The sequence below is a fragment of the Stylophora pistillata genome, chromosome 7 (assembly GCF_964205215.1).
Source record: "Stylophora pistillata chromosome 7, jaStyPist1.2, whole genome shotgun sequence".
Lineage (NCBI taxonomy): Eukaryota > Metazoa > Cnidaria > Anthozoa > Scleractinia > Pocilloporidae > Stylophora > Stylophora pistillata.
Genome location: NC_142525.1, coordinates 21,289,398 through 21,312,662, shown reverse-complemented (window position 1 = coordinate 21,312,662; position 23,265 = coordinate 21,289,398). Strand labels below are relative to the sequence as shown.

Here is a 23,265-nt window from a genome sequence, read left to right as displayed (position 1 = left end):
TCTCCCCAAGCCTTGTCAACCACGATAGCCGTAGCAGCGCCAGCCGTAGTGATTTGCTTAAACTCCCTAAATATCTATATATCAGTGCCAAGAATAAAAAATTTAGTTTTTGGAATTTCTTCCACTATTGCGGGACCGAATTCTATCTCATGCTACTAAAAGGTCGAGAGGTGCGTCACTAATGTTTATTATCTATGTCAAGTGTGGGGACAACAATTTAAGTACACCTACTATTGCTAGTACGTTAGTTTTCTATATAGAACTACTAACAATACTATCATTTCAATAGCTTCGACGTTGCCAGTACTGTAAAGTAAAAAGAAGATAATACTTGCGCTCACTCGTGAGATTATCGAGTCAAACACGAGAAGAGAAATTTGTTAGACCAAGCAACCATGTATTATTTCGTTTACTACATAAACACCTTAAGCGTTCACTGGTAGTTGTGGATTTTCGTTCTCAGCTGCGAGGAATTCCATTATAAAGGCACTTTCGCGTCCAATTCGCTCTGTAATCATACGAGTCATTGACAAAATCGAACGACCGCGAAACGAGAGTTCGAATTGGACGAAACGAAGTCCTGTTGCCATTTAATCATAACCATTATTATTGCACTATGTAAATTAACAAATGGTAAAGATCACAGCGTACACTACTGAGTTATGGATGCACGCGGGAGGTTGCTACGCACGAAAGAAGCGTAAGAGTCGCTCGAGGCAATAGCCGAGAGCGACTCTAGCTTCTTGAGTGCTTAGCAAACCTCTCAAGTGCATCCATAACTCAATAGTGTACGCTGTGGTGTTTAACATTTGTTTTATAACATAACATTGATACATTGTAGCTAAAGAGTTCTCTTTTATTTAACAAATCTTACGCGACCAGAAAAAACAAGCGCGCGCGGAAAAATAGTCTTTGCATTTGCTCACGTCAGCAGCGTACACCCATGGGCAAATGGGGAACGCTAAATTGACCAATCAGAGCGCGCGCTTTACTTTGGTTATGTTATAATTAACGTTTAAAAGCAACTACGTTTCGACTATTTGACGGTCATTTTCAAGTTAAAAAGTAAATTTTTTTCAGTATGCGCTTAATATATACAATCGATAGTTAACATGCTAATGATATACTTACGAAAAGCTCAAAAATATTTACATAGAAACAATTTCGGAAAAAATTGAACAATTGCATGCATTTAAGAAAGCGCATGCAATATTAAATGTCCAAATACATAATCATTACAATCTTCGACGAAAGCGAAATACAAAGTTCTAAAACCTGGGTTAATATCTCCGGTTGAGACATTGTCTAAAGGAAAATATTTCTCCTTTTCGGATATTCCCTGGTTTTGTAGGTGAGTGGTGAATGAGTGCTATGGTTATTATAATCAATTCTGCGGTTGGAGTAAGCTGAGTGGACTTAGTATGATTGCTTGCTCTAACTGTCCCATTACAAATCTACAGAATCATCAGTGAAAAACAAAGCAGCTAGTGCACCAACACAGGAAATTGTAATGATTATGATAAAGACCTCCTTTGTAAATAGTATTGCAAGGAATAAAAAGAAAAAACTGTCAAGTCATTATGATTAAGTCTTCTAAGTATTATGTTTCCTAAATAAATTCTTTCGTGTTTTCTCTACAATTATGTACAAATATTGATAGTAATATCACCCAGCTATTTTCCGTTTTTCTTTTTCGCTACTCTTTTTTGATTAATTGGTTTAATTTTTTTTCACCACCCAGCTATCGTTGCACATTTGTGTGACTACTAACCCTGTGCATTTTTTTCCCGTAAATTACGTATTTTTCAATTACGTGAATGGCACTCACTGTTTAGATAATCACGTCTTCATGAGGTAATCAACAGTTTGGTTGTTGCCACTCTGCTATCTTAACTTGTATCAAGTCTCGATTGCAAAGTTCGCAAAAGTTACCCATTCCAGAAGTTCGGACGGCCCAAGTTTCGTAGTGTCGGGGAATAAGTTAGTTGCTCATTAAGAATAAGTCAAATATTAATTGTAAAAGGAATTAGTTAAATGATTACGTGATAGATTGCATCAATTCTCAGTAAATTGAACTTAGTGCACAGTTTATCAGCTGATGTACTTTGCATGCGCTAATTGAACCAAATAAGGAAGGGATCATGTGATTAGGCTTGATATATCGTACGATAGTTATATTACTGTAAGCTGTGCATGTGATAGATTATAGTACTGTATTGTGTAAGACTGCAAAAAACCGAAGTACACGTACACTGTAATCAGATCGATAGTAGAAGCCTTGAGAGGTGGAAGAATAAACTCCATGTTAAAATAGAACGTAGAAAGTGTGATAGATACAGTCCTCAGTTAAACCAGCGAGCGGAACAAAATTCCGCGACACGTAGCACTAGATCACAGAAGACGTAAACGTGTGGCGAGAACAACAGTGACACTAGCGGCTGCGCATTGCGCGCCACCATTGTTCTTACCACATTTTGATCAAATCTGTTATCCTTTACCTATCACACGCATACTCCATATTAGTAGTACATAATAGGCCATTTTACAGTTGTGCGCTTAGTTACCAAGCCTTTGATTTGGAGTGAGGCTGAAGGTGACCTTGTTGTGATAGAGACCAGTATCTAGTTAGCACGATAACAAAGTGATTTACCTTTGAAAAGCAGCAATGTCTGTATCCCAACAAGGTCACCCTTAGCCTCACTCTCATTCAAAGGCTTGGCAACCAAGTATGCAACTGTAAAATGGACTATTCGATACTGAAAGCGATGTATATACGCCTGCTAGCTATGTCAATTTGCGTAATCATGTCTCTTCTTGGCTTTTGATAACCTGATTACACTTACCATCCTGGGTTAAGGTCACATTACCTTGAAAAACATAGAATTTATCAATATTGATGCAGCCTATTTGTGCTCCCTGGAATACTGCAGGTGACGACAGAGCTGCAGGTGACAGAGCCGCAGCTTCCGATGTGGGACTACTTAACTGATTGTGTTCACCATTTGCAGAGCTCTCGCCTCCCATAGAGACTGTAGCTATTTCAAGAGTTTTCGAGCCAGGGAGAAAACAGCTTTCCTCATCGTTCGCCTGAATCTGCGTCCCTTTGTCTGTTAGCATAAAAAGAGCATAAAAAGAATCTTGTAACAGAAAACATGTGTGAACAGAACTTGCTCTTAGTACAGAAGCGTACATCGTAAGTCATCATGGATAATGGGTGAGCCAGTTTACTGCTGTTTAAATTGAACTGTTTGCAGGATCACTCACTTCATGGACGTTGACAAGATCTGGTAGAGTATTGTGACCACAACATAAAAAAAAACCACAACAAGCAAAAAAAAAAAAAAACCACTAAAACTCACGCAAGATATAGATTGAACGAACAAAATCAAAACGATTGGGCGCAAGAAATCATTGAGGTTAATGCGTCGCATCACTTTTTTGAAATTCGAATTATTTTTAGAGGTTGTTCTCCTTCTTTTTTGCAATTCTGTTTGATCTCCTTCAAAAACCAAAACTCCTATTTGACCGATGATGAGGGTGATGTTTCTCTTTCTGGTCCATCCACCTTAACTACATTCTCTTTTGGAAAGTTTATTTTTTGTTCGACACCCGTGCTATTACTTGTTTAGTCCGATGAGTGTTCCTCGAGCGAGTTTGTCTTGCTTGTCCTATCTCGTACTGTAAAATTACCTACAAAAAACCGACTTTCAATTCCTTGCATTAAAAAAAAAAAAAAGATGGGGAAAATGACAAGACAACTAGTGGGGACCCCCAAGTTCCGTAACTTTTAGAAGGAAAGGATACTGCTAAAAGTTAGTTTTTCGCGATGTTCACAGTAAGCTTTTACGCATTTTCTGTTAACTACCAGATTATCACTTTTTTGATTAAGTAAATGTGTAATCATGCGCAATCATCTGAAAATTACAAACATGAACTTGATGTTCAGATGAAGTCAAATGCGTACCTCATACGTATCAGAATGAGATAAAAAACCAAGCACAAGCACACATCGAATAATTTCGTTCTACAGACCTAGCAAATGTTGCACTTGATCAAACCTGCCCAGAAAACAGCTTTTCCTGGCTTTTTCCGAACTTTTGAATCCTGTTAAAATTGTCTCAAGATCTTATCGTTGGCTTGCAGGCTATAGTTAAACATTGCTGACCCTCCCTCATAAAGAGCTTGTCAAGAGCTTCTATAGAAAAATTCACTGCCTGACGAGAGCAGTTTATATAGCATCATATAAGGAACCGCTCGACCAATCAGATTGCTGGAAACTCTTTGCTCAGCTCTGAAATTATACTAAATAATATATTATATATGTAATATATAATATGATATATAGGAAGTCTGTAAGTCGATTTTCGCGTGGAACAGTGCTCAATACGTTAAAGCAGAGCAGAATAAATATTACGAGAGGAAAAAAGGACGTAACTACATTTCCCGACAAGCCTGTTTCGTGAATCGCTTCACTCTTCAGGGGTTTAATATATATATATTATATATATATATATGTATATAAAAGAGTTAAACTCGATATCCGTAAAACAGTGCTGAATACATATAGTAGAGCGAGTATAACGTGTGATAGGCAGAAAAAATCAACTACATTTCATCCCTACAGACCTGTTTTGTGGTTGCCCACTTATCAGGGGATTTTATGAGTGGGCAATCCACGAAACAGGTCTGTAGGGATGAAATGTAGTTGATTTTTTTCTGCCTATCACACGTTATATATATATAATTATGTATATATATATATAACTAATACATACCACTCATTGTCAAGTGAATAGTGCTTTTTGTGTGTGCTGATTGGCTTGTTTTGGAAGTGAATAGCAAGTAGTATTTGCTCATAAGAAGATGAGGCAAAATTGTGCACGGAGAGTTTAATTTGTTGGTTTCTGTGTGGTATATAATTAGTTCTTATTAACCAAGCGGGAGGTCTGTATGGGAGAATCTTGACTGAGGTCGCCAGTACAGACGGAACGCAGTGAGGTCTGTACCAGCGACCGAGGTCAAGATTATCCACGGCATACAGACCGACCTAGCTCGGTTAATAAGATGTTTATTATATGGCTGTGTCATATATGCCAATTTTTTATATTTTTTGTACCTTTCTTTTCTAGACCAGTCTAGATGCTGGTCTAAATGGGAAAATCTAGACTGCTTTCAATATTGATTTCAGCCAATCAAATTTGTGAATTTGGTAGTTCCCAGTCCTTGTGAGACAGCCAGATAATAATAAGACAATTATTGACCTCATTGATGGATATTAACTGAATCAGGAAGTAGCTTGGTAAATAACCACCACTTTTCACCTCCACTTCAGTGTATGATGGTTCAATGATAATTTAGAAAAATCAATGCAATATTCTATATGTTTTTTTTTGCTATGTACAATTAATTAAAACCTGAGTGTTTTCTTCACAGAATTGCAGCTATAATTGTGTTTGACCTGACAAGGTAAATGGTTGTTTATTATAGTATTCATCTCAGTTTTGAGGTGTTTCACAAAGCTGCTTTCTTTAAAATAGTTTTAAATAATGCTCATTCCAAAAACCTTTGAAAAGTAAAGTAAGTAAAAATACTCAAGCTTTTTTCACTTTGTTTTAACAGACCACTGACGTTTGATGCAGTTCTTAAGGTACATAATTTTTATGTGTTTTTTAAATTATGCTTTGGGTATATCAGTAAATTTGTGAATATATTATTCACAAATATATTATTCATTAATTTAATGTCTTTTTTTTTTAACCATGAATTGATTTAAATATAATAACAGTTATTTTGACATTTTATTTTTAAATACTAAGTATGCTTTTTGTTCTTGTTTTCTTCCACTTTAGTGGCACTGGGATGTAAATTAAAAAGTTATGCTGACCAATGAAAAACCAATTCCAGTTCTTTTATTGGCAAATAAAGTAAGGAACATGATTTGCAAGTTATAAGGAAAGTAGCTTTAAATAAATAGTGGTGATTTGGAATTTTTATAAGAATCAAAGTGACTTATTAATTCAAGAGTAGACTGTTCAAGTGAGCCTCGCATACCATTTTTTATCTCTCAGCAATCTGTTTCAAACAATTAAAATGTATGCAATACTCTCGGGTCAACAAAAGGTTGGTTTCTGCAACTTTCAGGCGCGAAAGGATAATTCTTTTACTTCATGAAATTTCCTTCATTTTAGATAAAAATCGTAGACAAATCTTTGATCTTCAAAACTCTGTGTACTAATTTAGAAGTTAGCATGCACTTTTAAAACTCAGTAAAGTGAGTTTCACGAAGCCTAGTGGGTCAATTTTGGTCCATTCTTCTCTAATTTAGGGCCCTTCAAAGCGAGGTCCCGTTAAAATTTTCCTCTTTATCAGTTATGAATAATAAATGATGACCACGCATTCTGCCCTATTTTAGCGGTGAAGATAGAAATCAAGTCGATTCTTCAACAAACCCTTTAAAAAATGTAACGTAGCTACAGAAGTGTATTAAGATTGTACCTTTCTGGGTTGTATTATTTTGTTCTTTCAATTCATCCATCTTCTTCTCCAATAAAGCAAGATCTTCCTTACTTGCTCCACCTTCAACTTTTTCCTTTATTGCATTTGTCAACGCCTTTAATTCATCAATACTTGAACCCTCGCCTTCGAGAAATTTGATTCGCTCTCGAAGCTCTTGATTGATACCGTGCTCCAGATTGCGAACTGCTGTTGTGGGAAAGTCGGACTCTGTCAAACTACTGATGACATCAATTGGGTCAGTTTTGATACCAAGAGCTTTGAATGCTTCTTTAGCCAGCTCCATGTATCGGTCAAATGTTGGTTTATCAATCTCCGACTTCTGTGAGTGACAAAGTTTATTTCTTAACAGTCGAAGCTGATCAATCGCGAGTGTAAACGTCTCGGCTCGGTTTCCACTTGGACTCACCACAGATACATGAAACTTTCCATGAGGTATTTTAAGGTGCCTCAAGTACAACTCACTAAGGGTCCTCTTACGGCCTGTGCTGTCCAGCAGAGCGAAGGACTTCGCATATATGGTGGTGTGAAAAAGGGCTGTACAGTCCCATTCTTCATAGGAGAGGCGTGTAGGAACTTTGGACATGCCACCCTCTTCCGCGAGAAACAAGTTTCTTACTGCTGTGGAGTCATCCCACAATTGATATCCGGGCTGATGCCCAAAAGTGTCGTCCCACATGGACTTAAACGTTTGACGCAAAGCATTTGCGAACTCATTCAACACGATGGAGGCAAACTTGAAATAATTCAGCTGCTTGTCACTAAAGGGCTGCAGTGACATGTTTGGCTCTGACTTTCGAGATCGCAGCAGTTGGATACAATTTCTTTAACAACCTAAACAAAGATATTTTGAGAGGTGATTTATTCAGTGTAACATGTCAAATACACTTAACACACCCCATTACAAAAACGCTAACAACTGAAAAGCACGAACCATGAGCGATCAAACTAAACGGAAGTTGCGTGACATGACACTTACTCATTCGCACTTATTAAAAATTGAGAGAGGGTAGGAAGTTGCCACATGAAAACGATAAAAACTAGGATTTGACGTTTGAGAGTAGAGTGTACCCCACAAGTTCGGTACAGAACCTAGCAGACTCATAAATATGCAAGTACATGCTGATAACCACAAATAAGTGTCGATCAATTGGAAGTTTGAACATCCCCCTCCCCTCAGGAAACCTCCTGACATTTGAACATTCAAGAGTTGGTTCATTCAAATTCCAGCCCCCCCCTGGGCCAAAATTGTGTTTAAATGCCAGAGCGGATCCAGGATTTAGTCAAGGGGGGTTCGGAGGGGGGTTCGGAGAATTGTCCCCCCTCCTGAGGGGTCTGAGATTTTCAAAATTAGGTCTTTGGAAACATGATTTCCAACGTCCTGAGGGAAAATTTAGGGGGTTCGACCGAACCACCAAAACGATGGATCCGCCCCAGAAATGCCTCACTCAAGTGCTGCTTCTGATGATCACACTTTTTGTAAAGGTCAGATCAGTAACCACGACTTTCTACTCATTGACCACCATTTACGAAAAAAGAAAAGACAAAAGAAAAGAAAAAAAAAAAAAAGAAGAAGAAAATTGACACTTCCGATTCATAGTCTCCATCCATGCAAGCTTCGAATTTCCCTCCCCCGGGCACAGACGCATGGGGGATTATTGAAGCTTCTAATTGATTGATGTAATAGTTGGTGAATATAAAAACATTGGGGTCATCCTTTCAAAATTTACTTTATAGGTGTCACTTCAATATTAAGAGAGTGATGTACTTTTATCGTGATGAGTGATGTTCCTTTATCTTTATATGAACCTTTATCGAAGGTTTTCGAAAAAATTGTTCATTGCCGAATAAGCCCGTATTTTGAAGAAATTTATCACAAATATGTGTTTGCTTATAGGAAATATCACGGCTGCGACTCAGCACTTCTTAGTCTAACCGAACAATGGAAAAAAGAAATTGATAACAACAAATTGATCGGTCTGGTCTCTATGGACTTGTCCAAGGCCTTTGACACCTTACTTCATGAACTGATTGTTTTGAAATTAAAAGAATATGGAGCAGATGAAGCAACAACCACCCTGATAAAAGATTATTTATCAAATCGATTCCGAAGAGTGAGACTAGGGAATACACTTTCCAATTGGCAACCTATTTGCAATGGTGTACCACAGGGATCCATCCTCGGCCCTTTACTATTTAACATCTTCATGAACGATCTTTCATATGTCATCGAGAAGTGCACTCTGTCCACTTACGCTGATGACACTCAAATCTTTTACGCCGACAATCAACTCTCCAAAATTGAAGAAACAATCAACAACGATCTTATTAGTGCTGATATATGGTTCGCGCGTAATGGTATGAAGAGGAACAGTTCAAAATACCAGGCAATGGTGTTGGGAAAACACAAAGGAACTGATGAACCAGTGTTTAAGTGTGAGGAGTCACCACTTCCCATATCCAACACAATGGAACTTTTTGGCGTGACAATCGATGATAAATTGAATTTTGAAAAGCACATTGCTAAAATATGTAGAAAAGTCAGTCAACAGGTGGCTGTGTTAAAAAGGATGCAGAAAATGTTGTCTTTTGAGACTAGAAGGGATCTTTATAAAGCCTTCATTTTACCACACTTTAATTACTGCTCCGAAACGTGGCACTTCTGTAATAAGAAGTCAGCTGACAAGTTAGAGTTGGTGAACAAACGTGCGCTCCGTTTTGTTTTTAGAGATAAGTCCTCCCCTTATGAGGAACTTTGTAAGCGTATCGGTCTCTCAAGTCTTCGTGAACAGCGATTAGCGAAAATTTTGTCCACTGTCTTTAAGATATTAACTAGTGATGCAGGACCAAAAAGCTTACGTGATCTTATAACAGTTAGGTGCTCCACTTATAATCTTAGGGGCACCGCAATACTGGACCTCCCAAAAGTAAAATCAACAACCTTCGGGTTAAGATCATGGAGATATGCTGCATCGAAACTATGGAACGCTTTACCGGACGAGTCTCGAAAGATACAGACACTTACTAGTTTTAAAAATTACTTAAAAACATTAGATCTCACGGGACTCTAGCGCGGTGAGGATCTATCTTTAATTATATTTCAACTCGGTGACTACATTATTAAATTCTTATATTTTAATATTAGCCTGTTTTTAATGATTACATTTTACATTTTATATATTCTAGTTCTTAATTCTTAATTTATTTAAATTTATATACCTTCACAAGGCTTTATAATTTCCTTTTTTCTTTTTATTTCGTGGCGTACCTGTAAACTAGCTTTTAGCTAAGCGTTCTGATCACGTTAAATAAATTGATTGATTGATTGATAGTGATGTATCCTACTTATGACACAGTAACCCAGCAACAACAGGAGAAGGTCATGATTCAATTTTGGTGCGGATGAGGTGGACCACGAGCAGAGCGCGATGAAACGCGACTTTTCACCAAGCCTTTTTAAACAAAATCACTATCGTTGACCTGTGACCCAAGACGAAAATCGAACTGCTTTCTATTTGACTGTTTTAAACTGCTTTGTGTGCCGTGACAGTGAAAAAAAGGACAAAAAAAGTAAAAATAGATAAAAGAAACGACAGAAGTAAAGTTTCCTACAAAATCATAGAGTTTTTAAACGATGATCTCCTTGTTCACGCTTAATGATTCAAATGCACATTAATGAAAATAAAAAAATTCCTCGTAACACGCAAATTTACATAAATTAACTTTAAACCCCCAACATTCAGAAATGAAAGTCGTCTAAGTTGACATCAGATTCAAGACATACACCTTACACTTTCTTCTCTTAGCTTATAACCCTGTATTCTCCCTCATCCTCTTTTTAGATGTATCCGAGACTATATTAAAACTTTCGTGTTGCACCCTACGTCGACCGGAATTCAAGAAATCGAAAGTGATGACGCAGTAATAAACAGAACAAATTATTGGAGGGTGAAGACTTTGGAAAAATCCCGTAATGTGCATTTCGCAGTCTAAGGGTCTAACTCAGTCTCACCCATTCTTGGGACCCCTTAACTCGAGTTTAACTTAGACTTCGATAGATATTTCGATAACTACGCGAAAAGCTTCCGCAATGATTGAAGATTTTAATTTATCACAGACCTCCATCGATATGGTGTTTTCATTTCTGTTGTGACTGTTTTTAAAAGCACGTAACATATCTCAGGTCGTAGCGACTAACAAAGGCTGTCAGAAAACGACAAGATGCAGCGATATTTCTTGTCATGTCATGAAAGATGCCGTTTGTACAGCAAACCTCCATCATCGATGTGGTAGTTAGTCTTGCCGAGTAAGTATATTGCAAAAATGTTATCAACCTACCTTGAAATTCAAGTTCAGTAAATTGTCAAAAGTCTGCTCAAGTAGTTTAAGGCCTGGGTCAGGAGATTAAATTGCCTTAATAAAATAAACAGCCATATCTCCACAAATATACAGCCGATTTCGCTGAAACTTTCAGGGACGATAGATTTCCATACAAACTCTTACCTTTCGGCAACAATGCCGACGACGCCGGTCACGTGTCGGGTCACGTGATCAAAACGCTACTCAATCGGTTTTTATCGGAACTGGTAAGATTTACACACACTCGTTACTGATCAATGAATGAGAAAAATACTCAATAAAAAATGCTAGCCAACTACGTTTGGAATGAATTTCCTTCGTTCCTTAAAAAAGAGATTAGAGATTTTTAGGAGCTGAGAAGGAACTTTTCTCAACTTAATGGTCTTTAGATTGTTATCAACTCTACTCGGCACTTCATTCCAAACGAGAAGATAAAGTTTATCAAAACCTTCTTCCATTTCGCTAAAAATAACTGCTTGAAATGGAAAATTCGGCACCGGCGATAGCATTCTGACTACCCCTTTTTAAACTACGAAAGGAGTAGCCATTTTGTTTCTTTTCGAACATAATACATGAACAAGACTTGACTACCACATTATACCGCTGACCAAGAAGGCGCAAATCAAATATGGTGGTTATAGTCGTCAGGTCGATCACCGGACAAATATCTGATGGGACAGTAAATCTGCTGGCTTAGCAAGCCAAAAAACGAACGAATTATTATTTACTGTTCTAGTATTGTATGTTTTCATCTCCTGTAATTGTAAGATACTGAAATGCTTCAAGAATATTACTTCAAATTGTTTGTTGCTTTTTTCGCAATTTCCACGTCCGTGACCGAAAGAAATTAAAAGATGCTAAAATAAATTAAGAGATGTACTGTGGGACTCACTGCATGGGTTGTTGTTTCCCATGAAGTCATATATACAACAGCTTAAATTTTTCTCTTCACTTGACAGCAAAATCAACCCACAACATGGAACAAAATTGAGCCTCAGGAGGTGGGAGGTGGAAGGGAGAAATAACTGCTAGTATTAGTGCTCCATGTGTTTAAAAGTTATAACCCCGCTCTTAGGTCTTATGAAAATCTGTTGGTAAGAAATGAACAGGGATTTCAACTGGCCTGGCAGCAAGAAAAGGGTGAAAAACAAGGTTATTCAAACTTCAAATTCTCCCCTCCCACCCCATCTTGATGGAGAGATAATTTGCATGTGCACTTTGCACTGATTTCTTGCCCGCTCAGTTGGAGGCGTCTGTCCAATTTCATGTCGTACAAAATAACAAAAAAAAAAGGCAAAAAAAAATATTGAGTGAAAAATAAAATAAAAAAAAAAGGAAAATTGACATCGGGATTGACTAGGGATTGATTCGCTCATGTTTATTTATGGAATACTAAGTCCCTTGCCCAAAAAAAATTTTCAAGAAAGGACAAGGAATCAGAAAAGGCGTATAAAAGCCAGCAATTGGAAGAGAGATATCAGCTCTAAATGGAAAATTTCAAAGAATTTCCCCATTTACATGTGAGCAAAAGTAAGGGTTTCTTTCCATAAATCTTTTGAAGGTCACTAAATACTTACAGGTAGAAAAATAAAGCACAATTACAAAAGTATAATTACATCAATAGGTCTTTATTTCAAGAAATATACAGCCATTGATAACCAAATTTCATAGTGGTCACCACCAGAAAAAAAGCAACGGTATCTAAATGCATATTCTATGGAAAGCTGGCAGAAAACTGCCCAGGGTAAAAAATCTCTGCACCAAATAGAATGCAAATGCTGTCTCTTGACAACACCAGCAGAGAGTAGACTCTTCAAAAAAAGCACAGGTTGTGTGGCGAGCAGAAGGGAGGCATTCACAGAAGTAAAACGTCAAGCCAAAGAGCTTTCAGGAAAAAAAATCTTCAAACCAACACAAAAAGAAGTGAAAAACGTAGGGTCAGTGATATATAAGGAATTCGACTCTGAATGTAAGGAGCAACTGGGAAAGTCCTTTAGAGAAGTCATGTCCATGGTTTTCGAGGCTGGGTTGACAAAGAAAGTTTCACCTGTTGAGGCAAAAAAAAAATCTGTAAAGAAGAGCGAAAATTAAAAAAAAAAAGTTTAGAAAATTCCTGAAAAAAAATTAGGTCAACCTTCACCTGGCTCAACGAACATATTTTGCAACCAGGAAAAGGCAAAGAATGGTAGAATGTTTTGAAACCATTGATGAAGCAAAAAGGAGGGTAAAAAATTCCCCAAAGTGGAACACCTGAAGTCATACAGCCTGAAAAATTACACAACAACCTAAACCGCAACCCCAAATCCAGATATTGTGCCAACAGGTATGAGAACCACCTAGCAAAAATACAAGTTCTTGTCCTGAAGGCCACTAGGCAAATACAGTCTGATACAAAAGTATGGGATGCAACCTTCTTAATGCAGAATAACTGGCTTCCCAATGCTAATGACTATGAGTTATCAGATGAGGTAACAAGTACTCTTCACAAGAAAAAAGTTGCTCTGAAATTGCTACAATCCTGGAAGATGATTACAGTACATTTATAAAGTATTTTGATGAAGCATTCTTACCTAATTTTATTCCCTTAAATGATTTAGTCAGGTCATTTAAAAAAGGTAATAAGTCACTTGAAAGTGATTGTTGTCCTTCATTTTTACCACCGAAAGTTTCAGATTGAGAGCAAATTTGTTACTGGTAATTAACACTTATTTACTAATTCCTCACCTTCATCATAAGCGAGTCAAAGATTATGTTTGACTGCAGAATAGCTGTGCTGTTGAGCTATCTTGTCCCTATGGATTTAAAAAAAATACACTGTGAACATGAAATTAGAAAAGAAGTCTCAGGCAACAGTTTACATTACTTGGCATTAAATTCTACCATAACTTAGATGGCTTTAATTTCACAAGTTGGACAACATACCCTGATGAATGTGGAAGTTGTATAAGAATTTAAGTAAAAATCATAGTTAAGAAAAGGTAATGGTCAGATTCCTATTTGCCATGTTCATTTATGATTGAAAATGTCTGTGTTATTCGTCACAGGCTGGCAAATCAGTCATTGTTAACTAAGGTTAAAGACGACATCCCAATTTAGTTTGTCACCTCTCTTGGGATCGATAGTGAGGCGTGAGTAGTCCAGTGGTCAGTGCGCTGGACTCTGGGTTGAACGGCCCGGGTTCAAGTCCTGGCTGGGGCTTAACATTGAGTCCTTAAGCAAGACACTTCACTCACATTATTTCGTCTTCTCGGATAGGACGTAAAGCCGGAGGTCCCGTCTCTTAAAGGGTAAGGGGTAAGAGATGTTAATTTCCCACGCACGAGATTACTGTGTGCTGGATGTCCTCCCCTGGGATGGGTTGGGTGGGAAAACAGCAGGTCCACATCAGCTTATACAGTTGCCAATAAATTCAACCTGCTTGAACAAATAAACATGATGATGATGATGATGATGATACAATCTAAAACATAGATGTGTATACTTTAAATTTCGTTACACATTTATAAGAACACAACTGTTGACGCATAGCTTTCTGCTCTCTCTCATTTACATGCCGTGTAGATTGAGTGATGAACTCTCTTTGTTGAGGCTCATATAAATACACTTACCCACAAAAGTGTTGTACTATAAATCATCGTTAAATTTCTAACTCGGGATTGAGCCGAGGCATTTAAATTTGGTAAACAACAAAATTTACGCTACGGGTAAGTTTTCACTCCGCGGTTTATCAATTTCCACCTCATCCTACACTGACGAGAATGAAAAAAAATTTCCGAAACTTACCAAAACATTTATAATCTATAATTTAGTAAACGAAAAAATGCACTTTCCTTGAATGAAACGTTAGTAATTTGGATTTACGCCTCAGAGCATTATTGAAGCTACGGCAAATTAGAGCTAATTTGCCGAATGAAACACAAAAATACCACTCACCTCAGCTGTAGACCTCACATCTGCACGAAAACAACGTCATCTAAAAAAATTTCGGTAGATACATCCATGTTCGCCTTCCAAAACTTCCAAAACGGCCATCAGTGTTAGAAGCGCAACTCAGATTAACTTATGCATCGAAGCAGTCAAACTATTGTTTTTGGAAACAAATATGGCGTGATGGTCATAGGTCAGATGCACTTGAGCTTGCAATGCAAGGGAAATTTCCCTTCGATTCTAAACTATTTAAAAAATTATGTGTTATTACATAATTCCCGATCTCAAGTGAAACTCTCGTGTTGCACAGTACGTCGTAATCCAAGAAATTGGAAGCGATGACGTATAACAAATACAACAAATTCTTGGGAGTTTAAGACTTTGGGAAAATCTCGTAATGTGCTTTTCTTAGTTTTACCCATTCTTTCTGAAAGTTTGAAAGATATTTCAGTAACCACGCGAAAAGTTTAAAAAATTTATTGTTTCCGTAATGAGTGATTGTCATGATATTTGTTTAAAATATTTCTTCTCCCTTTTTCTGTTGTGACTTTGGATTCGAAGACAAAATTTATCTCACACCCATGAAGGAACATCGATCAGAAAACAGCAAGATGTACCGATCGTGTTTCTTTTTATGTTATGAAAGATGCTGTTTGGGTATCAAACATTTATCGCAGACCTTCATCGATATGGCGGTTGGTCTTGTTAAGTAGATGGAAAACTGCTATTTACCTATCTTGAAATTCAAGCTAAAATGTCAGAAGTCTTGCCGGTGCACAAAGAGGCTGACTACTGTGAATTAAATATATATATATATATATACACGAAATCCGCGATTACTGCTCGAATTCATCTTAAAACTTGATCTCAGTGTTAGGAAAGCGACGCAAGTTACGCACCGACTAAAGAAACATCTATAATCTATTGTTCTTGTGGCGTGATGGTCATTGATCGGATACATGCACCCCTGAAAGGGAAATTCCGCTAATGAATTCCTCTGATAAATTTCCGACGCCACAGTAGGTGATGTGATACTTTGAAATATGAATTTGATAATAAACAAACAAAAACTATTTTTGAAGCCTTTTAAATGATGCACCATTATGATCATAAAATCTTCAAATAGTACTTATTTTTCCGACCTTCTTTTGGCTGCTTTCGGCTCCTTTTCGGCTACGAGAAGCTGCGAACCAATGAAATTCTGAAAGAGACTGGTAACTAATATAATAGGAATGCCTGTCGATAACTACATAACCTTGAGTTTTCCTCTTCTAGCAGACTGATGTTTGTTCTGCTACCTAAAATATTGACTTAGATTAAGCGTTGAGTGCTTCAGATGAACTAAGGGAAGGGTACGTAAGGCCAAGAAAGAAGAGGTTAACAGATGCAATCAGGGGAGGCCTGGAGTGAGTTCGTCTCAGGTATTTGTTTCATATTGTTTTGTAAGTTCGCTGTTTACAATATTTTTCCAACGATACACAGTTCTGGCAACGCGAATGAAACAACTTTCAAGACCTCGCTTCAGAGCTTAATCAGCTTCTCTCAATTGAACCCCCCACAACTTTGTTTTAGATGCTACGAAACAGAGTATTAATTGGTAATTTGGTTTTATCAACCAAGTTGATAATGTAAAGTGGCCACATAAAGAGTTTAAGAGCTGACGTTTCGAGCGCTAGCCCTTCGTCAGAGCGGAGAGTATTAATAGGCACCATAACCAAACTGTTGTGTCAGCAGTGCTTTAGCTATTTCTGATTTGCATTTAAGGAACTGCATGTTTTGCAAGCAGACTGTTCTGTCACGCGTAACTCGTTGCGTTACACGTTTTCACCAATTGTTTTGTTAAACATTGTGGGATAGCAGAAGGCATGCTGTCAAAAAATAGAAAACTGTAATTTTGTAGGTGCTCCAGTGAAGACGCTTTCTCGTTTCACCTTAAACGTTTATATTCAATGAACCCGGTTACACTGCCGAAGAAGAGTTCTGACCTCATCTATTTTTTCGGGTAATGGATCAGAGCTTGACGGATCGGAAAACAGACCTTGGCCATAAATAGCTTCATCATATAAATAATGACAGTCATCCCACATACTGCTAGGATCAGCAATCCAGACAAGACACTATATGAAGGTGGCAAGAGCATTTGTACTTGATGTGCAATAAAGCCCAAAATTAATATGTGATACATGTTGAACTAAATTCCCTTTTAAAATCTTGATACATTATTAGACGAGAACCTCTGAAAAACCTATGAATTTTTCTCTGAAAAACCTGTGAAATACTATTTTTCGCGTGTTTTTTTCAAAGGTTTTTCACAGGTTTTTCACAGGGTGTGAAATTTTGAAAACCTATGAACAGGGCACTTTTCACAGGGTCAAAAACCTGTGAAAAAACCTGTGAAAAAACTGTGAAATAAAACCTGTGAAAAAACCTGTGAAAAAGAGTCTTTTTCTGGAGCTTTTTCACATGTTTTTTCACAGGGTCTAAAATCTCAAAACCTCTGAACAGGGGCTTTTCACATGGTCACAACCTGTGAAATAACCTGTGAAATAAAACCTGTGAAGAAGAATCTTGTTCAGGAGCTTTTTCACGGGGTCTAAATCTCAAAACCAGTGTGAACAGATATATGGCACTTTTCACAATCCTTTAACTGATTACATTGTGTTTGTTAATTCATTGGCAAAGTTTGACAAGCAATGACCTGTCATTGATAAGTAACATTCCTTCTTTTGACAATTGAGACCTGCATGGGTCTCATGATGTTGCTGTTCTGGTTTACTTTTAGGTAAACAACCTTTCTGTCAAAAACTGGCAAGACTATGACATCTCACGGTAAACATAATGAGGTAACCTAGAGTACTACCAGATATACTCCAGATAAAAGCCCTGATACAAAGCCGTAGGAAAGTTTTCTATGGCTTTGTATGAGACCACAAGAGGTACTAACAGCGCACACATTTCCCAGCCTTTTAATTTCACAAGGACAGCTTGTGAGATGTGCAGAATCTTTAAAAGTGTTTAAGACAAATTAGGAGCTTTTTCACCATCCCAAAGACGTATTAATTAGTTTTAAAGATATCTGAAAAAGTTACTTTTTGCATGGTGCAAAAAGTAACTCATATTAGTTAAAGTTGATGAGGTTTGAAATATTTTGTAATGCCAATAACAAAATGTTCACCTATCACATTAGCAAGATAAGTACCACATGGACATATGTTTTAAAATAAACTTCAAAAATATCATTGATTATAAGTTTGTTTCCAGCTCTTAGTACCACAGTCACCATATTCACTGTCTCAGATGACCTGACTCCACGATTCTTGTATACATTGTATGCACATGATTCTTTTTTTAACTGCTACAGGTTACAAAATAATCACCCTTACCTTATATTTACTGATCGATCCACACATGATGAGTTTGATGATATACATTCTATCTGTATCATCTATATATAGCTAGACTAGCAGACCTTAAATTGTGTATTATGGATTGGTTAGTCATATTTTGGAAGATATACATGTACTCAACTAATTGTCTTTATATCATCACATTAATCTTACCTTTGTAAGATCTTGTTCTTCCTTTTAAATTCTTTCTATACCAGTCAAACTTTCCATGTCTTTCAACTACTTCACTAGCTCTCATCGAGAGAGTGCACTCAAGCCACTGCAGTGCCACCACATGCACAATATTGGCATCATATTGAATCCTTTGAAGTAAATCTTCATAACTTGTTAATTTACAATAATTTGACCAAAACATCAAGCATCATTTAATGTTAAAATTTAATAGAACTGACATCAAAAAAGGCCAAGTTGGACACATTTTACTAAATATCATGATGGATGTACATGAAATTGGCTTAGTTTACAGAAAATACTGTCAGTTACATTTGCAATTGCTCTAAAAGCTACCTCTGTATGTACTCCCTCTGTAGCTCTATCGAAACACACCACTTATAACAAATAGTTCTTTAAATTTATAAGCTACCTGGTGACATAATGATAAAGCCAGTATATATGTTAATGAATAAAGGCTGATAGTTTCTAAAAAAACTGTTTGGGGCTGCGTCGGTGGGGGTGACAAAATAATTTGGAGATATCAACAAAGTTGAAATGATAAATTGGCCACCGTAACGATTACAAAAGCTGACGTTTCGAGCATTAGCCCTTCGTCAGAGCGAATAGAGGAATTGTGAGTTGTGTGTGCTTTTAAAGGCAAAAAATGGAGCTACGTTATTGGTGGGAACATGGCAACGCGGAAAACACGAATGAATTAGTGGAATGAAAAGCGTTCGTTGATACCTGTGGGATTTAGACTGACAGTTTGAAAGATGAGCCTTTGTTCAAGAGTTTTACGGCTTTCCGTGCTACCTAAGTGTAAGGAAAGACTGCAGATTGCCATATGTTGCTTAGAATGATTAGGTAAATTAAAATGTCTAGCGACTGGTTTCGATGTGTCCCTGTCCACAATGTGTCCCTTTCCACGGTATCCCTGTCCACGATGTGTCCCTGTCCCCTTTCCACGTCACGAAGGTGTTCTCAGAATCGGTCACCTAGTCTTCTGCCTGTTTCGCTGATGTATATCTTTTTGCAATAAGTGCAAGTTATGCAATAGATTACATTGGCGGAGGTGCAAGTGAAGTGATTGGTGATCGTAATGGATCGTTTGGGTCCTGATATTTTCTCAGTGTTGTGAATGAAGTCTAAGTATATATATTAAGTATATATATTAGAAGGAAACATAATTACTTTTTTCAAACTTTAGTCAAAATCTAAATTTAAATCTAAATCTGTAAATATTTCGTGTAACGGCCACATTTGGTAATTGGCCTGGGCAACATATGGATTTAGTTTTACACCAACATGAAAGCAAAAATACATTAACACACATTAAGTTTTTTTTCTTCAGCTTCTCGGCAGTTCCAGATACTATATCTTTGAATCTTAGGAGTTAATTGCATCATGTGGCATTTTAAACTTATAAATCAACAGTTTTTTTCGCTTTGCGAATCCGCTTGCTTGTGACAGTTACAGGTTTAAAGATGTCTGCAGGTGTAAAGGATTCCACAGGCACATTCACATACCCTCTGTGCCCAATGCATGGATTAGTACTGTTTTGTGTACGTGCAGAACTCATGCCCACTAGTGTGGATGGCAATGATGGGGCAGAAGGAGCATGTGTGAAAGTATGGGTGATGACGATGACAATGGTACGGAAGGAGTGTGTGAAAGTATGGGTGATGACGATGGGGCAGAAGAAGGGAGTGAATGTATGGGTGGTGAAGAAAATATGGCTCTCAATTATGGCACTGCTGATGTAACTGAGAACATGACACAGGATGCAATATGCAGACAATCACAAAATGCAAACATGATATTCAGTTGTATTGGATTGTATTGGAAAATATACCACAATGCACTTACATGTCTCTCTTCATACCTTCATATTCAGATGCCATGATCGATGATAATGCTGCGATTACATCTGGAGAAGACATCATTGCAACCACTGATATGTGCATTGTCAGAAGAGACAAAGGGCAAACCCACTCTTTGACTTTTGGCGACCTGGCTGAATTAATGGCTCTATACCGTTCCAAGTACCCCAGATTTGCTCGCTTGGAAGCAATGTATGAGGCTGAAAAACACCGTGCCAGACTTGCTAGGAAGTTGTCTGCCTTTCCACCCATGTGTTCCTGGCAACCAGAATCCCACCACCTCTCCTGAAGAAGCCCAAATGTTGCAAGGGGGTGATGCTTGTGTCAAGAAGTATCACCTCGTTCATATTGCAAGCAAGGGAGCTTCCTGGGTATTGAGAGCAGAAGAGCTGGAGGTTGAGAAGTGGGAAGGAGCGTACACAAATTAAGTCATCTTTTGTTTCTTTGGAAGTTGTAGGCACCACCACACATCCTTTGGAAGAGTACAACACTTCTTCCAGCATACCTCTGCTTGCCAATGCCATAACTTTGCTGTTGTCAACCTTTATGGCAGACCTCAGCAAGATGCAAGGAGCAAGCTGTGGTATGTTCCAACCACAACTGTTGCTGGAAGAAGTATTGTTGAAGTCAGCAAGCTCTCCAAACCACTTGTCACAGCTTCTGATGCGGCCAAACTGTGGTTTCTTAATTTCATTTAATGTTTACTACTCCATTTTTTTCATGAGATTCCAGCCAGTTTGGTTGCCAAACCACTCCACTTCTGTGAGATTTCGGGTGCACTCGATGGCAGTGAAGATGACTTAGTTTGGGAGGGGCAGAAGGTGTCAAGGAGTTTGCAATCAAATTTGAGACCGACAGTGAGAGTCAAAGGCAAATGCTGTGCGATGGTACGGGCATGTGTTGAGGATGGATGATGGGGATGTTCTGAGAAATGCATTGGAGTTTGAATTGAACAGCAAGAGGAAGCAAAGTAGGGTCCGAAATTGCGCTTTCCTGGTCGCCAATGCAACTAAAAACTTTACACTGGCGACCAGAATTTCACAACCGGTCACCAGCGGGTGATTAACTATTTCATGCCATGATAATTATACAAACAATAAGTTTGATTTCCAGCCAAATTGATTAAACGTATGGCTTGTGTTTCACTGCAAAGGAAAACTTTTATTGTCACTTTTTAGCGACCACATTTTTCCATATGGCGACTGAAAAAAAAATTCCAGTCGCCAGTTGGTGCCTGCCTAAAAAAGTTAATTTCAGACCCTGTTGAGACGACCAAGGAAGACGTGAAACATGCAAGTGGAGAAGGAGAGCAAGAGCATTAGTTTCGAGAAAAAGGACACCCTGAATCGGGTGGAATAGAGAAGGGGAGTTTAAAAGATTGCTGCTAAAATGGGGTAAATCTGGCCACCCCCATTTACGGGGCGGGAGATAAACCCGGATAAAAAATGGATTGATGATGATGAGTGAGAGTGATGTACTAATAAATAAAATGGTTCTTTTCAGAGCTACCCGGCTCTTTTCAGAACCACCATATCCATAAGAGTCAATGATCAACATTTTTTGTCTTATTTTGATATTTTTATCATAATCATAGGGAAAAAATCATGGAAAAACTTGTGGTTTACAGGATCTAAAAATTCTTTGGATTTTCATTTAATTTTACCCTATATACCCTATTAAATCCCATTATGAGCAAAGTAAGATTTAATGATAACCACAGAAATTATTGCATGCTCATTGCCTAATTTTGATTGTCTGTAAGCAGACAGCTGACAAGTGAACTTATAATTTATGTGACATATAAATGAGCAAGAGCAGACAATTTGTCAATTTGTTGTCATTAAAAACAAAATTGTGAGTTTTCAATGTGTCCTGTTATTGACAATTGTCAAAATAGTCTGCAGATCCACAAGGCAAGTGGATCCCCAGCTTCTTTGACAATGTTATATATGATGAAATTCACAAGACCAATACATGAAAACCAATTTCAATTTGTCAAAAACAACGTATCAAAGCAAAACAAATAATTTCAAGATTGGGCCCGCCAATTGGGTCTGCGGATTTCAATGTGTATCATTTGGCAATGTCCGCACAAATGAGACGATTGGCCTGGTTAATCAAAGAATTGCAAGATTTAACCAAATCCTGCAATTTCTTAGATTGGTCTGGATAGCCAAATCTACAATTTGGCAACTCACATGTTTTTTCACAGGTTTTTTTAAGCATGTTTTCAGTGAAATTTCTTCAGAGGTTATTTTACAGGTTTTAAAAGCAAAAGTTCTTCATATTTTGCTCACATGTTTTTTCACAGTTCTTAAAATTTACAGGTTTTTTTACAGGTTCTAAATTTTGTGATTTTTCACCAAAATTTAGCCCTTGCAAAATTCACAGTTTTTTCACAGGGTGTTTCTGTGTCAGATGATATTTCACACGTTGTTCACGGGTTTTTCACAGGTTCTCATCCAATAGAGATACATGAAATACTGTTTTGTAGCACAAGTTAATGGTGTCTAGTCTGGATTGGTGTTGAAAAATGCTCCTGAACATAGTTTAACTCCAAGTCTTGGTGGCACAGTTGTGTTGATCCATAGAAGTCCCTCTCTAAGGATCAGATTTAAACCAGAGCACCATCCATGAATACTGAACATTGTTTCATTTCTCATTTATACGTGATATACATCCACAGAACATCTGTTTGTTCGTCCATTCTTGATGGTGTGATTTTCTTGACCAAACAGGGAGATTTAATCTACTTTTATGGGAACCTCAAAGATCTGAATCTGGTAAAAGTTGCTATATTTGGCCTGTATACTTAAAATGCATTCTCCTATTTCCATAGAGCTAATTCTCCTTGTGGATGACAATTTGTTTTTTTCTTAGTCAATCCTGAGAAATTGGTATTGTATCAAAGCAATATCCCCTACAAACTAGTTGATAATTTTCTTAGTTCTCAGTGCTTTTCTGTACGAGTCTTTAACCCTTTGACTTCCAATAGAAACTAGCATCTAATTTCTCCTTACAAAATT

General features: G+C 37.5%; 1 protein-coding gene, 2 long non-coding RNA genes and 1 pseudogene across 5 annotated transcripts; 2 read left to right on the top strand and 2 right to left on the bottom strand.

The window, feature by feature from the left end:
- Positions 1 to 171: 171 nt before the first annotated feature.
- LOC148727063 (uncharacterized) lies at positions 172 to 11,067 on the bottom strand. Its single transcript, XM_088728368.1, has 3 exons — positions 10,852 to 11,067; positions 6,496 to 7,347; positions 172 to 3,107 (listed from the first exon to the last, which is right to left on the bottom strand). The coding sequence occupies exons 2-3, from the start codon at positions 7,292 to 7,294 to the stop codon at positions 2,803 to 2,805; spliced, it is 1,104 nt and encodes a 367-aa protein (XP_088584494.1). The 5' UTR covers positions 7,295 to 7,347; positions 10,852 to 11,067; the 3' UTR covers positions 172 to 2,802.
- On the top strand, positions 5,259 to 5,928 carry LOC148727064 (uncharacterized). Its single transcript, XR_015989910.1, has 3 exons — positions 5,259 to 5,466; positions 5,620 to 5,647; positions 5,850 to 5,928. It is a non-coding gene; the product is annotated as an uncharacterized LOC148727064 (long non-coding RNA).
- Positions 11,068 to 12,235: 1,168 nt separating the features above from the next.
- On the bottom strand, positions 12,236 to 15,773 carry LOC148727062 (uncharacterized). Of its 2 annotated transcripts, XR_015989907.1 has the most exons (4): positions 14,806 to 15,773; positions 14,106 to 14,286; positions 13,597 to 13,664; positions 12,236 to 12,919 (listed from the first exon to the last, which is right to left on the bottom strand). It is a non-coding gene; the product is annotated as an uncharacterized LOC148727062 (long non-coding RNA). The 2 variants fall into 2 exon arrangements; XR_015989906.1 differs by lacking the exon at positions 14,106 to 14,286.
- A 310-nt stretch (positions 15,774 to 16,083) lies between these two features.
- Positions 16,084 to 22,919, top strand: LOC111320517 (uncharacterized; annotated as a pseudogene). Its single transcript, XR_015989905.1, has 2 exons — positions 16,084 to 16,220; positions 20,254 to 22,919. The product of XR_015989905.1 is annotated as an uncharacterized LOC111320517 (transcript).
- The last annotated feature ends 346 nt before the right edge of the window (positions 22,920 to 23,265 follow it).